This window comes from Terrapene carolina, unplaced genomic scaffold (assembly GCF_002925995.2).
Source record: "Terrapene carolina triunguis isolate 2854851 unplaced genomic scaffold, T_m_triunguis-2.0 Scaffold517, whole genome shotgun sequence".
NCBI classification, from domain to species: Eukaryota; Metazoa; Chordata; order Testudines; family Emydidae; genus Terrapene; species Terrapene triunguis.
Genome location: NW_020664868.1, coordinates 34,188 through 52,704, shown reverse-complemented (window position 1 = coordinate 52,704; position 18,517 = coordinate 34,188). Strand labels below are relative to the sequence as shown.

Below are 18,517 nucleotides of genomic sequence, written 5' to 3'. Positions count from 1 at the left end.
GAGCAGCATCTGTGTATATCGTTACTACTTGCATGCCAGTGGAACGGCCGGCCCCGACCCGGGATCAGGCCCGCATTGTGCCACACACACACAGAGTAACTAGCCCAGACAGCCGAAGGGAGGGAGAAAGGAAGGGTGATTCCCTCTCCTACAGATGGGGAAACTGAGGCGCGGGGAGATGCGGTGTCAGGGGCAGAGGCAGGCATTGAACCAGATTGGCCGAGTCCTCGCCCAGCGCCTTCCCCATACGGCCCCCACTGTACAGGAACAGCTGCCGGTGGACCGGGGCAGCCCAGCATCCATCTAGCCAGGCCGGCCATGCAATGACTGGTTGGGGGCTGGGGCAGTCCCGCCCCCCCGCTGCATTAGCTCCGGCTCGGGGGGGTTTCGGGGGGGGGGAGTGCTCTGCTCCTGGCAGCAGCACGTCTCGCCCCCTAGGCGGATGGAGCCCGGCCCAAAGGTGGGCAGGCTGGAGGGAGGGCGAGGCTCCACCCCTGGGAGGGGGAAGGCTGGTGTCTCCTCCCCACGGCCCGGGCTGTGTGCGCTGCTGCCGGGGCCGGGGCGAAGGGCCGGGGGACCCAGCCGGAGGGAGCGTGGGAACCGCTGCTCCTGCAGGTAGGCGGGGAGCAGGGGGTCCGGGCGCTGCCCGCTGGGGGGCCGAGGCAGCAGGACCTTGGCAGAGAGGGGCATTGTGGGTAAGGCCCAAAGGACTATTCGAGGGGGGGGCTCAGGGGTGGAAAACCCTCTAGGACCCGAGTCACTGGTGCCCTGCACCTTGTGCCGCCAGTTGCACCCGTGCAAAGAGGGGCTCAGCACTGCCAGGCGCACAGGGAGATGTGGGGCAGCCCACCCAGAGCAGAGCCTGGCGCGATGCCCGCTCCGGCTGCCTCTCCGTGGCACAGCTCGGGCATCGAAACCCTGGAGTTATTGCTCCTCCGGGGAACGCGCAGCCGGAATCACTAGGATGCTGGATGGGGGGACAGGCGAACCCCGAGGGACGGCTGACCTGTCAGAGACACCTGGCCTGGCCTGGCGCCTGTCAGATAGACCAACGCGAGGACTGGACGCCGCTCTCCTGCCCTGGATAAACAATGAATCAGAGCAGCACCCATGGCCTTACGCTCAAAGGCTGCCTTTGCCAGCCTCAGCTTCTCTCCTGGGCCTGAGAATGGGGCACCGCGGAGAGGCCGTGGGAGGGGGGCGTGGGGATGGAGTGTGTCGAGTTTGGGGCAGGGGCTGGCCGAATTGAGCGGGGGGAGTGGGGATGGAGAGAAGCCAGGGAAGGAGAACTCGGAAAGAGAACGAAAAGGAGTAAGTGAGAAAGCAGGGGATGCACTGAGAGGAGCAGTGGCCACGAACCTGGCGAGGCGGAGGGCAGCGCGTCAGCACCGGGGCAAGGAGACAGGGTCGTTCCCACGGGGCTAGGGACTCGCTGCAGCGAGGGGATTCCATGGTCGGCTACGACAGGGAGCAGTGTTGGGATTTCTTAGGGGAGCGCCCGGGGGCCGGCCCCCGCTGGGCCAGGCGCTGAACAAATGATCCCTGCCCCCAGCTGCTGCCAAGCATTAGACACAGGTCAGCCTACGGAGACCGACCGCCCCACGGGGGAAACCGGGAGACTGTCCCCCTCGCCACGAGGGGCAGGGGTCTCAGCCCACCAACTGCCTAACCGCTGGGACGTCTGTTGGAGGCGTCCCAGCAAAGGAGCGTTTCCCGGCGGGTGCAGGCCGAGGAGGGAGCTGGGACCCCTCCCCAGCACGAGGGGCAGCAGCAGAGAAAGCACACGGGGGCATTTGCACATTTAACAAGTGGGTGATGGAGGCTGGGGGCCTGGGCTGAGGGGAGCTAAGAGTCGGCATCTCACGTGTGAGGAGAGGTAGGGTGGGGATAGGCCATGGAGGGCCCTGAAAGCAAAGACCTGCCAAGGGAGGTTGATGTAGTCAAAGCCACAGGCTGGACAATCTCTTTGCAGCCACCCTCTGAATGGGCAAGTGTGGGGGAGATTGCACGGGTCAAGGCCAGAGAGAAGGAGCTTGCGGCAATCCAGCCGGGATGAGGCGGGCCTGGCTGCGAGGTTTAGCTGTGCGGATGGAGCGGAGAGGCCAGATCTTGGAGATGTTCTGCAGAAAGAGTTGGCAAGATTTCGACCTAGCCTGGATGTGAGGACCTAGAGAGAGGCCCAAGTCAAAGGCGACGCCCAGGTTAGGAGCCGGAGTGACAGGCAGCATGGTGGTGTTGTCCACCGTGATCAAGAACCGGGGTAGCAGGGAGGACTTGGGCGGGGAAGATGAAGAGCTGTTTTAGCCATGCGGAGCTTGATCTGACAGCTGGACCTCCACGCGGAGAGGTCACAGAGACAGGCTGAGATTTCAGTTTGGACAGAAGGTGAGAAGTAGGTCAACGAGACGGGAGCTGAACTGATGTGTGTAGATGAAATGCCCCAGAGATAAGGTGGAAGGAGAGAAGAACAGGGACCCAGGACAGAGCTCTGTGGAAACCCCACAGGATCCTTTGAAGGAGCAATTTGAGAAGCAGGAGGGGAACCAGGAGGGGACAGAGGCTCTGGAAATCTTGTCCTCCCTTGGCTTCAGAAGAGCAGGGCTGATGGTGCGAGAGGCAAGGACGACGAGGAGGGAGCACTGGGTCTGAGCTGGGCTCATTAGAGACTTTGCATGGGGGCAGGGAATGTCCTTCCTGACCTCTGCAGGCGAGCGGTCACAGCCTGAATGTGCTGACTGACCCCTCCTGCAGCAAAACTTCCTTCTTTCTGCCCAAGACACATGACAGCCTCCCCCGTGCCTGGTATCTCAAGCCTTGTGACCCAACGTTTGCCCTTGTGAAATCTGTCCCGCTGTCCCCATCCCCCACCCCAGCAAGGAGGCCTGGGGCAGGGAGGGCGATGCCCGGGAGGGAATTCAGCACCGTGCGATCCATGGCGCAGCGACTGTGTCCTCAGTGGAACCAGAGAGATAGGGGAGGCGCTCAGCCGACATGTACTGCACTCCCTCCGCAGCTGCGGGAATGCTGCGCTGTATGAGTGGCTGGGCCAGAAACCCACGTCCTGCTGCTTAGGCCGGGGGTGCTGAGGAGAGGTGGAGCCGCTAACTAGTGAGAGAAGAAGTATGTGTCGGGCTGAACAGATGGGGGTGCAGGGACTGGCTAGACAGGCCGATGGGGGTGGGAGGGGATGGATGGATGGTTTGTCCAATGACTTTTTCCTAATGTCAGGCCCACTCAGACATTATAGGCCACAGCCTCAGCTGGGGCAAGTCTTAACTTCACAGGAGCGGAGCCGCTGAACTCGAGCTGTGGGCCTATGGATTTAAAGCCCGATTCGAACGCTGCGGGTCCTGGGTTTGGGTTCTGCCTAGGGAGCGTGTGAATAACGCGAACTGGCAGTGCGCTAGCGGGTGCCTGCTCGGGCCATCCCAGCTGGCTCAGGGGTTGGGGCTAGGAAAACGTGCATGTGTTACTGAGTGACTCACCCGGGGCAAAGGACAGCAGGCCGGGGGCTTCACGGACAAGAAGAAAGGATCCCAGCACAGCTGGGAACTGCCCATGGTTCTGCTCAGCGCCTTTGCTGGGAGAGCTGCTGTCATGGGGACAGACCCAGGTTACTGCCCAGCGCTGGCAGCCAAGCCCTGTTCGCTGGGGTGCCATCCCCTTTCACTCCAGTGACAGACATTTGTAAGGGGGCCCCAGGGCAGCTATCCCCCATTTCCCCCCCATCCCCAGCTACCAAAGAGCGCGCTGGGCTCAGTTCTGGCTCCCAGAGCAGCCACAGAAACGCCAGCCCAGGGCAGAGTGCAGAATGAGGATGTGGAAGGTAGAAAGAAACCAGTTGTAGTTTTAGATCCCAGGTGGAGTTTGCAGTGCCAGCTGTTAGCGCACGCCGCCTCTCGCTGGTGAGCGGATCACGTTTGCCCTGGAACCACAGAGAGAATTAATGGGGCAGTCACAGGGTTACTTATAGCCAGTCCCCTTCTAGAGTATAATTTAGCGGGACCCGATTCTGATCTCACTTCCGCTGGCTTAAATGAGGCGTAACTCCAGTGAAATCATGTTCTGCTCCCATCTGGCCTTTTCCAGGTTTGCTGGTTCGTTCTCCTGCTGCGTCACTCAACACTGGGCCTACGAGGTTCTGGAAAAATGAAGCCCTCTGTCACCCCCAAGAAGGTATGCCTTAGAAACGGACACAAACTCTCCATCTCCTTCTTTGATCCTGCCATTGGCCGCTCTAGTGAAGGTCCCGGGTCTGTGTGGGCTCTGGGGAGAATGTCCCAGGGTCTCATTCTCCTGGTCTTTGTATACATGCTTGAGGTTCGTCAGATGCTGAGCCCCAACGTACGTCTCTCGGGCTGTGGTTAACCGAGGAGCCTGACAGATGCACGAGGTGCTGCCGTGCCTTGGAGTCTGCAGCAACATTAACTTGCTTCAGTGTTTTACTGAAGGGCCCGAGTAAACAGGAGTCTGTTGGTGCTCTGGCCAGAGGCAGCTCTGAGGAGTAGCCCCGGGTCATGGAGTAGAAGCGTCTACATGGTCTGAATCTAGGTTGCTCTCAGCCCTCTGTAAAACAGGGACGTCCACATGCATTCAAAGGTGCGTGGTGCGTTCTCCAGCCAGGTGCAATGGCTGGGACGGAGGCGGCTGGGCCTGGGCCAGGATCGGAGGGAAGAGGCAGGAGCAAGGCAGGGTCTGCTTTGCTGCTCGGGAACTTCTGGTTTACACGGCTAGAGCAGCTGAATTGGGCAGCCATAGGGTTCCGTCACTCTGGTGTCTTCGGCCAGGACGTCCCGCAGTGCCTCACCCTCACTTTGCCTCTGGGGAGCTCAGCAATGTGGTGCATCAGTTACCCAGGTTCCCACAAGCGTGGGTTCTACACCCCCGCATCCTTACAACCAGGACCAGTGGCCAAATTCCCAGCATTGAGATTTGAGCTGAGGAGAGAATTTTGCCAGATACCCTTAATGTGTGATAGTAAAATGCTAACTCAAAGCCCCGGAGGCCTCGCTCTGGGATCTTCCCTCACCTGAACCTGCACAAAGCCCCTGGGTTAGGTTCTCCCCTAGAACATGTGGGACACTAAAACCCAACAGTGGAAAAAAACGACAGAGGAAGCCAAAGGTTACAAGGCAAAATGGGAACGCGCTTTCTTCTTTTCAGCCACTGCCAGGCCAGGCCAGTGATTGCAATTAGTCCCTGAAGCAAATGGGCTGTTTCCATAGCAGTCATTGGTGCCTGGGGTCCTTTGAATCACAGAACTGGGCCTCTTTTCCCCTTGGACCTAAAACAGAATCTTCCATTTCCCCGTCATTTTACACTCCACATTCTGCTGGCAGTGAAATGAGCGAGAGCAGAGGGAGATTGGTGCAAATCTCACTGCTCTGGTTCGCTTTACAAGGAGTGCACCTAAGAGATGTATTGGGCAGTCTTTACATAGCAACTCGCCACAGGCCATCTGCACCAAAGTACAGACCTCTCCCGCTTGAGCTAAAGGAGTGGCTTCTTTAGCCAGCAGCAGCACGAGGCTGTTGTCCTCTGTGGTCCAGCCACTTTACAAGCATCAGGCAAAACCCCAGGGACACCAAGGACTGCAGGATATGGTCTAATAACGCATGGCAGCTTGGGAGGAGTTATGGCCCAGATGCACAGAAGTATTGAGGCTCCGAACGTCCACTGAAAGCACTGAAAGCTAGGAACCCAACTACTTGTGTTCATCGGGGCCTGTCACCACCCCCTGCATGCTCCCACTGCACAAGGTGCATCCAGTCTGCCCCTGAGATTTCAACACTCCCTGTTGTTTCAGACACAGCATACAGCTGTCTTTTCCTGTCCCCTCACAGCTGAACGCTCTAGAGAGCCGGGAAGAGCTCCTGCTGCCTAGGCAGTCGAACCGGCTTTCCCACAAGGTAAGTTGTCTCCAAGGGGCTGAGCTCAGCCAGAAAACCACAGAGTCAGCAGAGCAGAACGGCTCCATAAAGGAGACGCTTGTTCTGCATTCCCCGGGTCATGCTGGGCTGGTTCTGCTTATGTTTGCATCACGCCCCCGGGGGTGGTTGTAAGCGGCGTGAAGTTTACAGCTTGTGTTTGCTGAGAACTGCCAGAGCAGGGGACGCTTACAGCTCAGCTCCGGCACTGGCCCCAAGTCAACAGGCCCCGTTTGCCATTCACACCGGAGCGACTCTCTTGACTTAGCTGGAGTGGATCAGTCCAGTTCCATTGACTTCAGTGCAGCAATTGCCAGCTGAGAATCAGGCCCCCTTGGCTTCGGGGGACTTGCTCCCAATTTACAGCTGCGTAAGTGAGCACAGAATCACGCCCAGTAGGTTCTGTCGCACCTGTTTATGACCCGCTGGTAGGTGGCTTGTGTCAGTCAGACTTGGCTACACCTGGGCGTGCAGGCGGGTGAATGAGCGGCTGCGATCACAGGGCCTGATTCTTCTCTTGCTTACACCAGGGTAAACCAGGAGTAACTTTATTAAAGATAGTAGAGATTCTCACACCAGTGTAAAACTGGTGTGAGACCAGAACTATGCTCTGTGGGTCTAGCCATTGTCTTCCCCTTGTGCGGTCATTCACACCAGTGCAAACAGTGCAGAGGGGGTACAAAATGCTGTCTGAGTCAGTAGCATTTCACACCCATTGTGCACTAGTGAAAATGACTGCACGGGCGCAGGGCAGGCCCAGGCTTTGGCTTTTCAGCTGAATGTCTCAAGCGCCTGCCCGTCTCCATTTTGTTCTCTCTTTCCGCCCCCAGTACCCGCGCCGTGCCCTGCTGGCTGTGATCCTGGTGGGCGTGCTCTTGGCCGGGGTTCTCACTCATCTCTTAGTTTTTCCGTTCGGTTCCCCTTTGGGAAGAGGGAAAGTGGGGCAGGATCCAGACAACACGTGCAGTGACCCTTGCAGGTGAGTGACTCTTCTGAGCATGGGTTTTTTAATGATTGCACGGCCGGGCGTCCCGGCCTTTGCTCACTAGCAATCCCCAGCCATTTGCTCGGTTTCTCCCATGGCGCGCTCTGCCAGAGTACGGGGCAGCCTAGCCCAGGATCCTTTGCACCCAAGCATTAATGCTCTCAGAACAGGCCCAGTTCCCTGCTGTCCTGTACCTTGGGCAGTCATGTACACACCAGTGCAACATGCCATCCTTGGGCCCCACCCCACTGTGCACGGCTGTAAGTGACGGCAGGAGGCTATGAGGAGCTGGGCCCGACGTGGGCCAGCTCAGAGGTGATCAGTGTTGTCGTCCCTGGTAGGATTGTGCTGGTGGAAAGCATCCCCGAGGGAATGGTGTACGAAGCCAACAGCACGGTGAACCCGTCCACTTTTCAGGCCTGGAGGAACCTGATCGGAGGTGCTAAGAGCACCTTGGACATCGCCTCTTTCTATTGGACCCTGACAAACGATGACACGCACACTCAGGAAGCTACGGCTGACCAAGTAAATAGCAAAAGCTTAATTAGGGGCTGGATCCTGCCAGGGCCTGATCCTGCCTCGGGCTCCAGCCCGGGAGTCGACCTGCTAAAGTCAGTGGAACTGCTCCCCTGCTCAGCGTGTGCTCACATGCTTTGCTGGACGGGGCCAGAACGCTCCTCAGCCTGCAGGCTGGCGCTCCCAGGGCTGGCGCCAATGTGACTACCTTGTATTGTCATTGACAGAAATAAGCTGTACTGATCTAACTGCATCACTTCCAAACCCGCGGGTAGAAAAGTGCCGAGACTCCTCCTGGGACCCCTGGATTCATTCATTCACTCGGACACCACTGTGTCAATAGGAGCCAGATGTCCCTGGGCTAGGGCAGAAAACCGCAGTCGAATCAGCTGAATCCACCCCCAAATTAGCGTCTAATTACCAAGCTAGTAACGGGTTCCTCTTCCCAGGCCATCAAGGAAGCCAGTTAGGGAAGGCTGTTGAGTGGAACATTGATTTGCCGGAGCTTGAGCCTCCTTTTGCAAAGCCTCTTTCATGGCTTTGGTTAGATCAGAGCGGGTCATGCTGGCTCGGATCCTGGCAGAGAAAAGAGCCAGGGCTAGACTGGAAGGAGATGCAGTGAGTCGGCCCCGCCCAGCAGGGAGCCCCGTGAGCTGGGAAGGCAAGCCCAATGCCCAGCCCCTGCCCCATGCAGAGAGACCAGCTCGAGTCAGGGGTGAATTTCCCCTAGTCAGTGTGATGCCCATGGGGCTGCGTGTATCGGCCCATGCACATGGCCGGATGAATCGTGCCCACTTTGAGCGGGTGAGGAGGCAGCGTTGGCAGAGAGCCCCTCCTCTGGACTTACTGGCGTTTGTAACTCCTCTTCTAAAAACAGGGTGAAGAAATCCTGGCAGAACTGCTGCAGTTACCCCAGCGAGGCATCTCGGTGAGAATCGCAGTCAGCAGCCCGTCCTCGAAGCAGCCCCTGGACGACCTGCAAGCGCTGGAACAGAGCGGTGAGATTCCTGAGTGTCGGGGGCCCAACCTGAGACCCCCTGATGGGGCCGGATTTCCAGGAAGAGCCGAGCACCCACCCTCTGAAAATCAGCCCCTTCATGGTGTTACACTTTGGGGACCCAAAATTCACTAGGCACTTTTGAATATCTTGGCTGTTCTCACACCAAAGCAGCCTGCTTAGCCCCGTCAGTGTAAGGGACCGGGACATAGGCGGTCTGGCCTAGTGGTTACAGCTGGGCTGAGGTCTGCCCACCAGGGACAGGAGTCGCAGGACTCACAAGGCTGGATCCCATAAACAAGAGTCAGGCCGGGGTCGCAGACCAGAGATCGGGGACGAGGGGAAGTCTGGCACTGCAGCAGGCCATGGCCCATGTGGTTGCCCAGACAAGTTCCTGGGCCAGCCCCTGGGATTAAGTAGGGGCACATGACCAGTCAGAGGGCCGCAGGGTACTGTCACTCGGGGTCTCTTGGGCGGTACTTCCTGCGGCACTGGAGACCCAGGTCCTAGTCCCCGAGTCCTTACAATCGGGGTTCTGATAACGAACCACGCCTGGCCGTGTCACAAGAGGCTCTGCGAGAAGACACCCGGGGAATCCGGAAACGGCTCCCCAGGGCCCCCTCTGGCCGGTTTGGCGCCTGTGTGGCTCTCCGAAGGGACCGCTCCTATTCCGGGACCTGGCCGTGAAAGAGCTCCGTGTCCTTTACAAACCCTAGGGGCTGCTGTCCGCAAAGTCAACATGCGCAGGCTGACTGACGGGGTGCTGCACACCAAGTTCTGGATCGTTGACAAGACCCACGTCTATCTCGGCAGCGCTAACATGGACTGGCGTTCCCTCACCCAGGTAAACACCTCCTAGGGGCAAGAGGGTCTTCGCCCGAGCTGGGGTGCCACATACGCTTGTGCCTTTGATGGGCTGTTCTCCATCTGGGGTGGTCAGAAGGAGCCCTGCTTGAGGGGGCAGGCGCTGGGCGGGCTCTGAGCTAGGACTGAGGCGGGGCCAGTCTGGGGTGTAGGGAAAGCTGAGGGAGCGTCGCTTAGTGCTGAGAGTAGGAACTGGAAGCCAGGAACTGGTCCCAGCTCTGCTACTGACTTGGGGCCCTATCTGGCAATGAGCGGCACGGAGCCTGACCCCATACGGACCCCATTGAAGTCAATGGCCAGGGGAGGAGCCAGCCACATGGGCCTCGCTGTGGAACTGGGGTGTTGGTCTCTAACATCTAGGATTCTTCATGCCCAAGCCTGTGGGGGCTGGGAACCCTGGGGGCTGCCGAAGACCCTTCCTCAGGAAAATCAAAGCATTTCTGTAGCAAAGTGCCCAGGGCTGAAGGTCAGACCTGCTGCATATGGCCCCTCGGAGAAAGGCCGTGTAGCCTCATGGAAATGTTATTTCCACGCCTGGGGCCAGGAGCAGTTTGGACTGGCTCCAGCCCCACTTTGATTGGCTGTTCTTCATCTGGGGCTGTCAGAACGAGCCCAGCAGAGACACTGGCAAGGCCAGCACTGTCGCTCTGATTCTTTGGGGCGCTCAGGTACTGTGGTGCCAATGAGAACCTAGAGAGATTAGCTAGAGAGAAAGGGGGGAAGGAGTCCCCAGAGGCTCTGAAACCTCCAGCCAAAGAAATCCGCGGCTTACACAACCACGGCGCTGGGAATTCCTCACGCCAGCCGGCTGCACGTGACGGGGAGTTCTGGGCTGCTTGTCCCGCAGGTGAAGGAGCTGGGCGCGGCTGTCTACAACTGCAGCTGCTTGGCCAAGGACTTAGGGAAGATGTTTGAAGCCTACTGGGTTCTGGGGGTGCCGGACGCCTCCATTCCATCACCCTGGCCGGCCAATTACTCCACCACGTACAACAAGGAGACGCCTCTGGAGGTGCAGCTGAACGGGACAGATGCCGGCGTGTACCTTTCTGTAAGTCGAGGCACCTCAGGGTAACCCTCTTCTGCCCCTTCTTATTGGTTTCATGTAGGAGTTGCCGTAACCAAACAGACCCTTGTTCTGGTCAGTCACCTCACCTCCTGCAGTGGCCAATACCTGCTGCTTCAAAGTGAATTCAAGCCCCCCGGGGTGCACCTGACCAGCCAGGCAGTGTTGCACATGGAAGGAAAATTTCCTTCCCGACCGTGCAGCCGTCAGCTTGACCCCTCTCTGTGCTGTGCCCAGAGCTCCCCGCCAGCCTTGTGTGCCGAGGGACGGACGGAGGACCTCCATGCGCTGCTCGGCGTCATCGACGACGCCAGCCAGTTCGTGCACATCGCCGTGATGAGCTACCTGCCGACCATGGAGTTCTCGCACCCCAGGAGGTAAAGCTTCAGCAGCCCTTTGCGAAGCAGCTCTCAGGCCGAGCACGCGCTGGGCACACGGCGGTGCTGAGTTCGCAGCGCAGTGCGTGCCAGTGGGCATGAGCTGTGTCCGAGTTGAATTCAGTAACAAGGGCAGGGGGGTGTAATCCTCGTCCTTTAAGGCTTCACCCACCTCCACTGCCCATCTCTCAGCCTTTGTTTCCTCCTGGGCCCCATGTGCGACTCAGACTTCTCCCTTGAACACTCCTGTGTCTGCTGCTGATCCACTCCATGCCTTTTTCACGCCACGCCCTCTGCTGGGAACCGCTAGGATTGCGCAGAGTAAAACCCATGGGCCCCGTTTTCAAAAGGGGCCTGTGATTTTAGGGCATCTCAATTTGGGCTGCTAAGGGACGCGATCTTCATCGGATGTCCCTTCTTTCAGGCGTTGCACATGGGGCATCCTAAAACTGCTAGTCCATTCTGAAGATTCAGGCCAATATATTTGAAAAAGTTACTTGACAAGGACCCCAGGCAGCCACCACTGTAGCTAGTAACTCGGAGAGGCGCCAGAGCAAGCCTTGTTTGTTTCCCCAGGTATTGGCCAACTATTGACAATCATCTCAGGAAAGCAGCCTACGAAAGGAAAGTCCACATTCGACTGCTGATTGGCTGCTGGGAGCACTCCAAGCCAGCCATGTTTCCTTTCCTGAAATCTCTGGCTGCCATGCAGGACAATAGGACGCACTACAGTGTGGAAGTGGTGAGTAATGCTCCGAGCTCGGCACAGCAGCCGGGGTCCGGAATCCTGGAGTTCGGATCTTGCCTCTTACACTCATTCCCCTTCTTGTGGCTTTTGGCAAGTCCCTAAAGCCCTGATCCAGCAAAGCACGTAAGCCCACGGTTAAAGCGAAGCACGCGTAGTCCTGACCTCCCTTGAGACTGCTCCTCTCTGGACTGGTTTCCTCATCCATAGAATGCTGGAGCATTTGCCAGAAAGATTTCTCCAGGGTTGTATTTGTGGTAGGAGACCAGCTGGATCCAAAGGGCCTCGCTGAGACTAAAGGGGCCATTGTCCCTCATTCCCTGAGCCGTGAAATCAAACTAGGAACCTCGCGGATCACGCAGCGCCGCCTCGGAGCGGGGTTCTGTGGGGAAATCGGGGAGCGCGTGTCCTGGAATCAGCTGCGAGGGGAGCGCAGCCGAGCCCACGGCCAGTGCCGCGGCTGGGAGTCGGTTTAGGGTAGATCTGCACAGTCTGTTCTGCAGCAGCTGGAGGCTCGGGTGAGCTGCACCGTAGGCACGTGCTGTTGCTGAGACTAGCTAGAGCCGATTCTAAGGGTTGATTGGCTGCTGCTGCCCTGCGCGTTGTGCCACCATGGACACCAGTGCAAAGAGCAGGCAAGGTGGGTGCATTTTACACTCCCTCTGCAGTGGCGGCAGTGACTGCACATGGTGCAGGGGCCAGAGAATCAGGACCTGGGGCTTTGTCCACCTAGGCCTGGTCTCCACACCGCAGGCGTTGGGTTCAGCCCGGCTCTTTCACGGCCGGTGTTTGTGGTGCAGTGATGCGGTAGGACACTCATTCCATGGGGTCTCTGTTTTCCTCCCTTCCATCTAAAGAGGCTCTTCACCGTTCCAGTCAATGAAACACAAGCCGAGATCCCCTACGCGAGAGTCAACCACAACAAGTACATGGTCACCGACAAGGTGGCCTATATCGGTGAGTAGAGCCCGCTGCCAACCCCTCCCTACCGCCACTATTAAACACGTCCTGTCTCCTTCCTCCTTGTCGCACTGACAAACCCTCTCCCCGCACACTGGATAACATCGTTCAGGGTTACGTACTAAATAACCCAGAGCCGGGGAGAGCGCGGGAGCTCTAGGCGAGCAAAGGCTGTGCTGTGTCCAGGCAAGATTTGACAGGAGATGGCGAGGCGGCGTGGCACAGACTCCGACTGCCGGCACAGGAGACCGCCCCTGCATGGACGGTGGCGGGAGGAAAGTGAAACTAGCTGGCCCCGGGGAACGAGGAGGGGGGCAGAGCGAGAGGCACGCCAGTGGTACGATTCTCAGCTACTCCGCTCCTGCGTGCAGGGAGAGACCCTTACAATGGTGTCAGCTGCAGGGGCCTAAGTCTGCTCTAATTTACTTTCTGCTTCTCATAGCCTCAGGGGAGCAGAGACTAGCTGGGCGCTGGGCACTCCGGCCGCACCCCTAGGCCAGGGGCTGAGACTGGCGGGGGCAGACGCCTTACACCAGCCCCACCCAGCACAAAGGGGGCTGCTCAGGGGCCATTCCCACTCGCTTTAAGGCCCTTTTACACACTGCCAGAATGGTTTAAAGGGGCCTTCGTGTGAATGAGACTCGGGCCCAGAGGCTGTAGGGTCAGGACAGGGGGAGCAAGGCCATGAAGGAGTTTAATTATAAAGTGGGCAGCTTTGAACTCAAGCCTGAAGCACACAGGGAACCAGCGGAGGGGCCTGCACATGGCCGGTCGGTGCTCCCCGTCAGTGCACATGAGAGAACAGCAACTGCGCGCTGTGGTGTTGGACTCGAGGGGGAGGGCACGTTCCTAGCTAGGACAAGAGGAGAGGAATTGCAGACTGAGGGCGTACCCAGGAAATGCTGGGGCAGGCAGCACACCCAGCAGAGATTCTTCGGACATGCCTGGGTTGGTAGAACAGACGTGTCCGATATGGGAGAGCCCAGGGCTGCCAGCGTCATGATGGCGTTTGGGCCGGCAGGTGCGATAAGCTCTCTCCTCCTTCTCCCCGAAGGTACCTCCAACTGGTCAGGAGACTATTTTGTCAGAACAGCAGGATCTGCGCTTGTGGTGAACCAGAGCGACGCAAATGCCCAGGGCGAGCTCACAGTGCGGGAACAACTCCAGGCCGTGTTTGAACGGGACTGGAACTCCCAATACAGCAGGGACATCAGCACCTTGGGCCAGTGGGAAGACATCTGCAGAGGTCACTAGGAGGCTACGCCGCGGAGGACTGACGGAAGGGAATCCTGGCATCACAGAACCACCTGGCTACAGCACGTCAAGGCAGCATGGCTACCCCAGCACTGCAAACATGGTGGGGTTGACAGCTCCCTTCCAGAGCCTGAAATATCCGGTGTCACCTGGTTTCTTGCTAGCCCCTTTGGTTTATCTGCAATGGCGTTAGTCATTTTTTGAGCCCTGGTGTCTCTCGGGAACACAAGGACACCCCATCTTCAAACACTAACAGCTGAGCCAGGCTGGGGAGAGTTCATCCTTTTCTCTACCACACCCCAGCTGCTGTTTTCCCTCTGTGCTGAACTGAGCAGGAATTTTCGGGTGTAGGCCAGTGGAATGGGCTTCCATAGCATCGGATATGTAATGGCCCAGATCCCCGTCAAAGGGTTCGTATACAGGGGAGGTGCTAGTAAAGTCTAATTTGTGTCTGTATTTTCAATCCATTCGAAAGGAAGATACAGTGAGTTACACAGGGGGAGCTATACAAAGAGAACATATACACGGACACAGGATGGAATTCATCAACGGTCAGAGGGACAAGGCATGGCCAGGGAACCATTGATGTCCTACTGCAGCCCTATTTTAAATACTTATGTAGGAACTGAACCGATGCCTAGGTCTTGTGCTGCCCTTTTGCCCGGGGGTGAATTTCATTTACTCTCCATGAATTGATATGATCTTCTGAAAATTCACTGCAAGGCAGGGATCTGTAGCAGGGTCTCGCAAGGAACAAGGAAAGCATTAACTCAGTAGCTGAAAACTTGAGGGGGAGAAGAGCAAATAGGTTTGAATAATGTCACCAGTTCTGGAGGTGCGGGGTCACAGCACTCAGGTAAAGGTTGAGTTCCCTTTTGTACTCAAAGCAGGGATTCAGCCTCTTTATATTGTAAGAAAAATGTAGTGTTCCCTCCTCAAACGTACTGTATTTCCTCTCTGAACGCAGAATGACTCTTCTGAGAATTTCCATGTAAAGCCATTCGTTAATTCACTCATTAAAATTAATACACAACTAGTTCTTTTAAAAAAATTAGCCTCTGTGTCACTCTTTTCTTTGTCCCCACTGAGCTGAACAGAATGACGTAGCTATTTCAAACTTTCCATAAGCTTAACATTAATGGAACTCTGGGGCCGAGGCGCTATTGGAAGCAATAGGTTGTAATGAAGCAAAATGATTAAGTACACCTCTACCCTGATATAACACGACCCGATATAACACGAATTCAGATATAACACGGTAAGACAGTGCTCCGGGGGGGGCGGGGCTGCGCACTCCGGCGGATCAAAGCAAGTTCGATAGAACGCGGTTTCACCTAGAACGCGGTAAGATTTTTTGGCTCCCGAGGACAGCGTTATATCGAGGTAGCAGTGTATTGTGATTAGATGGTTACAGAGAGGTTCAGGTAACTCTTAGTTGGGCCCATCGTGACATCGAGGTAACCCCACCTTTCCTGTCCAGCTAGTTTGCAGCCATGAGTCTACGGGAGACTTAGTGCTATTGGGGGGCTGGAGAAGTGCCAAGAACAACACAAGTTGGTCCAATAAAAACTAATATCTCACCCACCTTGTCTGTCTAATATCCTGGGACTGACCTGGCTACCACAACCCTGCATGCAGAGTTCTCACTGGCAGATTCCTTGGCCCAATGGTCACTGCTCTTTGAAGCTTCTGTAGCTGCCCTCTGGCTTAGGCCTCGGTGCTTGGAAAGGTCTGTTGCACACGGAGGCAGCAGCAGACACATATTGGGACACAAAGATGTTGCAGTTCTCCCCAAACCCAGCATTATGAACCCTGGCAATTCACAGCTCAGGTTACACTTCACAGAAAGTATCAGAGGGGTAGCTGTGTTAGTCTGGATCTGTAAAAAGCAACAGAGAGTCCTGTGGCACCTTTAAGACTAACAGATGTATTGGAGCATAAGCTTTCATGGGTGAATGCCCACTTCGTCGGATGCATGTAATGGAAGTTTCCAGGGGCAGGTATAAATATGCTGGCAAGAATCAGTCTGGAGATAATGAGGTTAGTTCAATCAGGGAAGTTGAGGTGCTCTGCTAGCAGTTGAAGTGTGAACACCAAGGGAGGAGAAACTGCTTCTGTAGATGGATAGCCATTCACAGTCTTTGTTTAATCCTGATCTGGTGGTGTCAAATTTGCAAGTGAACTGGAGCTCAGCAGTTTCTCTTTGGAGTCTGGTCCTGAAGTTTTTTTGCTGTAAGATGGCTACCTTTACATCTGCTATTGTGTGGCCAGGGAGCTTGAAGTGTTCTCCTACGGGTTTTTGTATATTGCCATTCCTGATTTCTGACTTGTGTCCATTTATCCTTTTACGTAGTGACTGTCCAGTTTGGCCGATGTACATAGCAGAGGGGCATTGCTGGCACATGATGGCATATATAACATTAGTGGACGTGCAGGTGAATGAACCAGTGATGTTGTAGCTGATCTGGTTAGGTCCTGTGATGGTGTTGTTGGTGTAGATATGTGGGCAGAGTTGGCATTGAGGTTTGTTGCATGGATTGGTTCCTGAGTTAGAGTTATGGTGCGGTGTGTGGTTGCTGGTGAGAATATGCTTAAGTTTGGCAGGCTGTCTGTGGGCGAGGACTGGCCTGCCTCCCAACGTCTGTGAAAGAGATGGATCATTGTCCAGGATGGGTTGTAGATCACTGATGATGCATTGGAGAGGTTTAAGCGGAGGATTGTAGGTGATGACCAGTGGAGTTCTGTTGGTTTCTTTCTTGGGCTTGTCTTGGAGCAGGAGGCTTCTGGGTACACATCTGGCTCTGTTGATTTGTTTCCTTATTTCCTTGTGCGGGTATCGTAGTTTTGAGAATGCTTGGTGAAGATCTTGTAGGTGTTGGTCTCTGTCTGAGGGGTTGGAGCAGATGCGGTTGTACCTCAGTGCTTGGCTGTAGACAATGGATCGTGTGGTGTGTCCAGGGTGGAAGCTGGAGGCATGAAGGTAGGCATAGCAGTCGGTGGGTTTTTGGTATAGGGTGGTGTTAACGTGGCCATCACTATTTGTACTGCAAATTTGACACCATCAGATCAGGATTAAACAAAGACTGTGAATGGCTATTCAACTACAGAAGCAGTTTCTCCTCCCTTGGTGTTCACACTTCAACTGCTAGCAGAGCACCTCAACTTCCCTGATTGAACTAACCTCGTTATCTCCAGACTGATTCTTGCCAGCATATTTATACCTGCCCCTGGAAATTTCCATTACATGCATCCGATGAAGTGGGCATTCACCCACGAAAGCTTATGCTCTTAGTCTTAAAGGTGCCACAGGACTCTCTGTTACTTCACAGAAAGCCAAACCTGTGCAGATAAGAAATACACCATTAAGGCACCTCCACAACCTTCACTCTGCCCTGCAGTGATATCAGGAGGGGAAAATAATATGCAAAAAAATCCCCTCAGGTGTCAATTTAATGTAATCTGGGCCCACAAATGATAAAATGTCTTAATCCTAATCATGTGGCTGTTGCCCAGTGTCATTACAAACAGAATTCCCCACTCACACCAGGCTGTATCCGCTTTGCACCGGTGTATATAGTGACACAAGATACAGGGCACTGGAAAATCAGGGCTGCTTTAGACTGACCTGGGTCGGGGCTTGCACTACGCTACTTGCCAAATACTTGGACCGCTGCTGATGAGCCTCAGCAAATCCCATTGAAATAGTTTTGCTGGCTGAGTTTAGGCTCCCTGGACTTACCCTGCACTTGTGAAGTCAGGAACACCTGAGTGAGCAGGTGTAAAACACCATCTCATCGTTTGCTCAGCGTTTTGTAATCACCTTGCAGAGGTTGTAAAGGATTTACCAGGGCGCAAGGCAGAGGTAACGGCGAAGTTCTGCCGTGTGAGATGGTTGGGTACAAGCCATTCTGTCATTTGTTTCTCACCTTGTTACGCGGCTGCTTACTCCAGGGCTTGCGCGGCTCACTAAGGAAACATGGAACAATCTCACCAACCTGAGCTGGAGCAATTCCAGACTGCCCAGGAGAGAGTCTGCGCTTCTGGCAGCAGGGCCTGGGGCAATGTTGCTCTGTGGTGAATTTGACCCCAAATGACTCTCAAGAGCTTGAGAAAACAGAGTTAATTTAGGGTGTGCCAGAGCCCAACATGCAAAGCAGTCTCCGGCCCTGCCCCTTCTAAGAGCTAAATGACATCCTCCAGGAGACCTGAAGCACTAGCTAGTGGGGCTCACTGTGATCCTATCACTGCCCCCAATGACATCACCGTGACATCACAATGTCCTGATGTGTCACTGTGATGACATCACTACCTTTATGACATCACCATGACGCCACAATGGTCTGGTTCATCACAGTGATTACGTTACAGGACAGCACTGGGACAGGGAGGCTGCCCCCAAACCCCGGCCTGGCCCCTGCCCTGGGGGAGCTACCTTACCTTACCCCACCCCTGAGCCCCAGCCCCTGTGAGAGAGGGGCTGCTGAGCCACTGAATTAAATAGCCCTGGGAAGGTACCATTCCCCTGGAAAGGGGGAGAGGAAAAGGTGCCTCCCCCCAAAAAATATCCAGGTTTATTTGAAAATCACCCCAGGCACACGGTGTAGACTAAGTAAACATCCTGGGTAAATAATAAAATAATACCAATAATCATTTCAATTCGCTGATCAGTCCTGGCCAACTGCTCCTATCCCCCCCCCCAATGCAATGGTTCACTCCAGCAGTTTGACACTTGGGCACTCACTCCTAGGAAGGAACCATTTCACTGGCGGGGGACAGCGGGGGGGGGGGACTGGAGGGAATAAAACTCCCGAGGTCATTTCCCGGAGAGA

General features: G+C 55.7%; 1 protein-coding gene across 1 annotated transcript; it reads left to right on the top strand.

Annotated features, from left to right (window-relative positions):
* The first annotated feature begins 555 nt into the window (after positions 1 to 555).
* Positions 556 to 14,717, top strand: PLD3 (phospholipase D family member 3). The gene is made up of 12 exons (XM_026658861.2): positions 556 to 615; positions 4,090 to 4,176; positions 5,844 to 5,909; positions 6,758 to 6,906; positions 7,254 to 7,437; positions 8,306 to 8,426; positions 9,142 to 9,269; positions 10,137 to 10,337; positions 10,590 to 10,729; positions 11,306 to 11,471; positions 12,332 to 12,431; positions 13,489 to 14,717. Exons 2-12 carry the CDS (start codon positions 4,150 to 4,152, stop codon positions 13,686 to 13,688), a joined length of 1,482 nt encoding a protein of 493 aa, XP_026514646.1. The 5' UTR covers positions 556 to 615; positions 4,090 to 4,149; the 3' UTR covers positions 13,689 to 14,717.
* Positions 14,718 to 18,517: the final 3,800 nt, after the last annotated feature.